This window comes from Dipodomys ordii, unplaced genomic scaffold (assembly GCF_000151885.1).
Source record: "Dipodomys ordii isolate 6190 unplaced genomic scaffold, Dord_2.0 Scaffold163, whole genome shotgun sequence".
Lineage (NCBI taxonomy): Eukaryota > Metazoa > Chordata > Mammalia > Rodentia > Heteromyidae > Dipodomys > Dipodomys ordii.
The window spans coordinates 733,528-739,522 of NW_012267379.1; the positions used below are offsets into that span (position 1 = coordinate 733,528).

The 5,995-nt window shown below is 61.6% G+C and overlaps 1 protein-coding gene across 1 annotated transcript in view; it reads left to right on the forward strand.

The window, feature by feature from the left end:
- LOC105998385 overlaps nt 1–5,693 on the forward strand; it is a 24,632-nt gene extending 18,939 nt beyond the window's left edge. The window contains exons 5-8 of the mRNA XM_013033082.1: nt 1,599–1,934; nt 2,110–2,163; nt 2,613–2,744; nt 5,592–5,693. Coding sequence (XP_012888536.1) covers nt 1,599–1,934; nt 2,110–2,163; nt 2,613–2,744; nt 5,592–5,662 — 593 coding nt within the window. The 3' untranslated portion in view covers nt 5,663–5,693. The remainder of the gene's footprint in view (nt 1–1,598; nt 1,935–2,109; nt 2,164–2,612; nt 2,745–5,591) is intronic.
- The last annotated feature ends 302 nt before the right edge of the window (nt 5,694–5,995 follow it).

The following is a 5,995-nucleotide window of genomic DNA, read 5'->3' on the forward strand; positions in this document are numbered from 1 at the left end:
GTATGGAAAGGCCAGTTGTGAGCAAGGCCAGGTGTGAGCAAGGCCAGGTGTGAGCAAGGCCGGGTGTGAGCAAGGCCGGGTGTGAGCAAGGCCAGATGTGATCAAGGCCGGGTCTGAGCAAGGCCGGGTGTATGGAAAGGCCAGCTGTGAGCAAGGCCAGGTGTGAGCAAGGCCGGGTGTGAGCAAGGCCAGGTGTGAGCAAGGCCGGATGTATGGAAAGGCCAGCTGTGAGCAAGGCCGGGTGTGAGCAAGGCCGGGTGTATGGAAAGGCCAGCTGTGAGCAAGGCCAGGTGTGAGCAAGGCCAGATGTGAGCAAGGCCAGGTGTGAGCAAGGCCAGGTGTGAGCAAGGCCGGGTGTGAGCAAGGACAGGTGTGAGCAAGGCCGGGTGTGAGCAAGGCTGGGTGTGAGCAAGGCCGGGTGTGAGCAAGGCTGGGTGTATGGAAAGGCCAGCTGTGAGCAAGGCCAGGTGTGACCAAGGCCAGATGTGAGCAAGGCCGGGTGTGAGCAAGGCCGGGTGTATGGAAAGGCCAGGTGTGAGCAAAGCCAGGTGTGAGCAAGGCCGGGTGTGAGCAAGGCCGGGTGTGAGCAAGGCTGGGTGTGAGCAAGGCCGGGTGTGAGCAAGGCCAGCTGTGAGCAAGGCCAGGTGTGACCAAGGCCAGATGTGAGCAAGGCCGGGTGTATGGAAAGGCCAGGTGTGAGCAAGGCCGGGTGTGAGCAAGGCCGGGTATGAGCAAGGCCGGATGTGAGCAAGGCCGGGTGTATGGAAAGGCCAGCTGTGAGCAAGGCCAGGTGTGAGCAAGGCCGGGTGTGAGCAAGGCCGGATGTGAGCAAGGCCGGGTGTATGGAAAGGCCAGCTGTGAGCAAGGCCAGGTGTGAGCAAGGCCGGGTGTGAGCAAGGCCGGGTGTGAGCAAGGCTGGGTGTATGGAAAGGCCAGGTGTGAGCAAGGCCAGGTGTGAGCAAGGCCAGGTGTGCAAGAGGCCAGGGGAGCACAAAGGCAGCCACGCGTATCAGGTGACTGCTTCAGGCACCGGGGCAAACCCAGGACGCCTCTCGGTGAAGCGTCCGGCCTCGGCCACTCAGGTGCCCCGGGCCACCTGACCACCCCTGGGAAGGGCCCTGCCCCGCCCTGGGAGGAGCACCCCCGCAGGAAACCTGAAGTCCCAGGGGGTCCCCAACATGAGGACAAAAGTGTCCTCGCTGAGTCCCATCAGCCGCAGGGAGAGACGATGCTTGTCTGTCAATCTGTCTGCCTGTCTGTCTGTATCTCCTACCACCTCGCAATGCCGCACACCTGGCACACGCGTGTGACTCCCAGGCCCTGCTCCCCCCCAGGACGCACAGCTCTGCACCAGCCGCACACTTCATGCTTACAGTTAGGCTGCGCATGGAGGCCCTTTCACATGGCGCCTGTGCGCAGCCGGCCACCGGGCCAGCGGGCCTGGGGTCGGATTCCAGGAGGGATGTGGGGAGCCCCCGGGGTCGGCCCCCCGGCCCCCCCTGCGCCCGAGGAACGGGGTGCTCACGCTCCTGCGCAGTCTGCACGAGGCCCCTGCCGGGCCCCAGGATCCGGGTCCCATGCCGTCCCCGTCCCCCCAGGCTGGGACGACCCCGTGTGCACCGAGGGCGTGGTCTCCGTGTCCAGGGGTCAGCGCGCCGTGATGACCTGCAACATCTCCAACCCCTTCACCCGCATCGCCGTCAGCCTGAGCGCCCCCGGGGCCGACGGGACCCTCTTCCGCGTGGAGCCCTCCGCAGGCCGCTCCCGCGTCTCCCGGGACGGCTGGCAGCTCCTGGTCCAGGGGGGCCGGGCCCAGCTGGTGGTGGAGTCCGCGCAGGACCGCCACGCCGGGCTGTACTCCTGGCGTCTGCGTGGACACCAGACGAACCTCAGACAGGTCTACCTGAACGTGTCGTGGACGGACGGGACTGGAGGTAGAGGCTGGAGGAGGGGTCGGGGGAGGGGGAGGGGGGAGGGGACACCCCCGCCCCCTCTGAGCAGCCCCTCCCTGCCTGACCCCACCCTCCACGGCCTCCTGACCTCTGGGAACTGGGAGCCGGTCTGGATGCCCACGCTGGGTGGGACCCCACCTCCCCATCTTCCTGGCAGAGCCCCAAGACCCGCAGCTGGCTGCAGGCCTAGGACTGGCCCTGTCCTCCAGGGGTGAGTGACCTCTGTTTCCAAAGACAGGACCCAGGACCCCCCCAACCCCACCCCTGAAACCCCCTCCTCCCAACCTCCTCTTCAGAACCTCCATCCCCCTTCCCACCACCTCTGAGCCCCCTCCTCCCACCCCCTCCCCCCCCCTCCTCCCAGCCCCCCTCCTCCCAGCCCCCTCCTCCCAGACCCCTCCTCCCACCCCTCCTCCCACCCCCTCCTCCCACCCCCTCCTCCCAGCCCTACTCTGGGCATCCTTGTGCTCAGGCTGTGGGGAAGAGTTGGGAGGCCAGGCGGGAGGGAAATGGTGGAGGATGGTGGAGGCACAGGGGGTAGGAGCGGAGGCAGTGGGGGGAGAGGGGGGAGATGGAGGGGGGAGGGAGGGAGGGGGTGGAGACTCAGGGAGGAGCACGCATGGAGGGGGTGCAGACCGACACCCTCCTCTCTGCACCAAGTCCGCCCGGAGGCACCCACCTGGCCCAGGTCCCGGGGAGGGGCGCTGGCCTCCGTCCTCATGCTGGGCATCACCGGGCTCTGCCTCCTCTCATGGTACAGGACCTGCCATTCCCGGAAGTGCCAGCAGGTACGCAGCCAACACCTGCTTACGGTGGGGGCAGGGCCCCTGGACATGCCCAGTGCACCCCAAGAGGGGCGAGGGGGGAGGACATGGACAGGGGGGAGGACGTGGGCAGGGGAAGGACATGGGCAAGGGGGAGGACGTGGGCAGGGGAAGGACATGGGCAGGGGAAGGACATGGGCAGGGGGGAGGACGTGGGCAGGGGAAGGACTGGACAGGGGGGAGGACGTGGGCAGGGGAAGGACATGGACAGGGGGGAGGACGTGGGCAGGGGAAGGACGTGGGCAGGGGAAGGACGTGGGCAGGGGAAGGACGTGGGCAGGGGAAGGACGTGGGCAGGGGAAGGACGTGGGCAGCAGGCTCTCCTAGAGCGTCCGCTCTGGGTGGCAGTACAGGCTCCAGTTAGACCAGAGGCCCCAGACACCTTCAGGCCGGTTGGGGCCGAAGTCTTCAGACTTCTGCAGAGGCCTGGGTACCCACGAGAGGGCAGACTCTGTCCAGTGCAGCGCCACTGTGTGTGTGTGTGTGTGTGTGTGTGTGTACCCAGTGAATGTAGACCCTGCCTCCAGAGCAGGGTCTGAGGGTTTCTGTTGGGGTCTCATGCAGGTCGGGCCTGGGGTGTGAGTTGGGTCTGTGTTGGGTCTGTGTTAGATCTGTGTTGGGTCTATGTTGGGGTCTATGTTGGGTCTGTGTTGGGTCTGTGTTAGTCCTGTGTTGGGTGTGTGTTGGGTCTGTGTTGGGTGTGTGTTGGGGTCTGTGTTGGGTCTGTGTTAGTCCTGTGTTGGGTCTGTGTTAGGTCTGTGTTGGGTCTGTGTCGGGTCTGTGTTGGATCTGTGTCGGGTCTGTGTTAGGTCTGTGTTGGGGTCTGTGTCGGGTCTGTGTTAGTCCTGTGTTGGGTCTGTGTTGGGGTCTGTGTTGGGTCTGTGTTGGGTCTGTGTTAGTCCTGTGTTGGGTCTGTGTTGGGTCTGTGTTAGGTCTGTGTTGGGTCTGTGTTGGGTCTGTGTTAGGTCTGTGTTGGGTCTGTGTCGGGGTCTGTGCTGGGTCTGTGTTAGGTCTGTGTTGGGTCTGTGTCGGGGTCTGTGTCGGGGTCTGTGTTGGTTCTGTGTTAGGTCTGTGTTGGGTCTGTGTTGGGTCTGTCTGTGTCGGGGTCTGTGTCGGGGTCTGTGTCGGGGTCTGTGTCGGGGTCTGTGTCGGGTCTGTGTCGGGGTCTGTGTCGGGGTCTGTGTTGGATCTGTGTTGGGTCTGTGTTGGGTCTGTGTTAGTCCTGTGTTGGGTCTGTGTTGGGGTCTGTGTTGAGTCTGTGTTAGGTCTGTGTCAGGGTGTGTGTTAGGTCTGTGTTGGGTCTATGTTGGGGTCTGTGTTGGCTGTGTGTTAGGTCTGTGTTGGGTCTGTGTTAGGTGTGTTTTGGGTGTGTGTTGGTTGTGTGATGGCTGTGTGTTGGCTGTGTGTTGGGTCTTCGTTAGGTCTGTGTTGGTTGTGTGTTGGGTGTTGGCTGTGTGTTGGGTCTGTGTTAGGTCTGTGTTGGCTGTGTGTTGGGTCTGTGTTGGCTGTGTGTTAGGTCTGTGGGTCTGTGTTGGTTGTGTGTTGGGTGTTGGCTGTGTGTTGGGTCTGTGTTAGGTCTGTGTTGGCTGTGTGTTAGGTCTGTGTTGGGTCTGTGTTAAGTCTGTGTTGGGTCTGTGTTAGGTGTGTTTTTGGTGTGTGTTAGGTGTGTGTTGGGTGTGTGTTGGGTGTGTTTTGGGTCTGTGTTAGGTCTGTGTTGGTTGTGTGTTGGGTGTTGGCTGTGTGTTGGGTCTGTGTTAGGTCTGTGTTGGCTGTGTGTTGGGTCTGTGTGTTGGGTCTGTGTTAGGTGTATTTTGGGTGTGTGTTGGTTGTGTGATGGCTGTGTGTTGGCTGTGTGTTGGGTCTGTGTTAGGTCTGTGTTGGTTGTGTGTTGGGTGTTGGCTGTGTGTTGGGTCTGTGTTAGGTCTGTGTTGGGTCTGTTAGGTCTGTGTTGGGTCTGTGTTAGGTGTGTTTTTGGTGTGTGTTGGGTCTGTGTTGGGTCTGTGTTGGCTGTGTTTTGGGTCTGTGTTGGCTGTGTTTTGGGTGTGTGTTGGGTCTGTGTTAGGTGTGTTTTTGGTGTGTGTTAGGTGTGTGTTGTGTGTGTTTTGAGTGTGTGTTGGGTCTGTGTTAGGTCTGTGTGTTGGGTCTGTGTTGGCTGTTTTGGGTCTGTGTTGGGTGTGTTTTGGGTGGTGTTGAGTGTGTGTTAGGTCTGTGTTTGGTGTGTTTTGGGTGTGTTGGGTCTGTGTTGGGTGTGTTTTTGGTGTGTGTTAGGTGTGTGTTGGGTGTGTTTTGAGTGTGTGTTGGGTCTGTGTTGGCTGTGTTTTGGGTGTGTTTGGGGTGTGTTTTGGGTGTGTTGGGTGTGTGTTACGTCTGTGTTGGGTGTGTTTTGGGTGTGTGTTGGGTGTGTGTTAGGTGTGTGTTGGGTGTGTTTTGAGTGTGTGTTGGGTCTGTGTTAGGTCTGTGTGTTGGGTCTGTGTTGGGTGTGTTTTGGGTGTGTGTTGGGTGTGTTTTGGGTGTGTGTTGGGTGTATGTTAGATCTGTGTTGGGTGTGTTTTGGGTGTGTGTTGGGTCTGTTTTGGGTGTGTGTTGGGTCTGTGTTAGGTCTGTGTGTTGGGTCTGTGTTAGGTCTGTGTTGGGGTCTTACGCCCGTCAGGCCCAGCCCTCGCCCTGGAATGAATTGAGAGCCAGTAGGGGCTGAAGGACACCTGTGGGGTGTGCCGTTGGACCCCGGGGTCCCCAGGGGGCGGTCAGGGAGGCGCTGGTGCCCTGCACAGCCAGTCGCCTTTTGTGTTGCAGATGCCCATGGAGCCCAGGGCCGCCTCTGGCGACGGGCGTGCATCCCGCGCTGACTGGAGGTGGACATGCGGTGCCATTGTGTGTGGACGCTGAGTTTTCTGAAATACAGTGGTTCTGTGAGTCCCGTTCTAGGCTGTGTTGGCTTCTGAACCACTCCAAGATGGAGTCCGGGAGATGGGGGGGGGTCCCCGCCCTTATGCTGGTGCCTCACAGGAGGGGCCCGGCCCCGTTCCCCACCCGCGGGGTCGCAGGGCCGTGGGGTCGCGGGGTCGCATGGGCACTAGCTTCTCTTCCTGGGCAGACGAAGCCCCTCGGTGCTGGGGCCACGGCCGCTCCTGGAGTCCAGGCCTCTGCCTCGGGGTCTGGGCCACACCCGCGGCACCTCCCGGGGCCCCAGGCCGCCCAGTGCCAGAGAGCCCCAGCTGA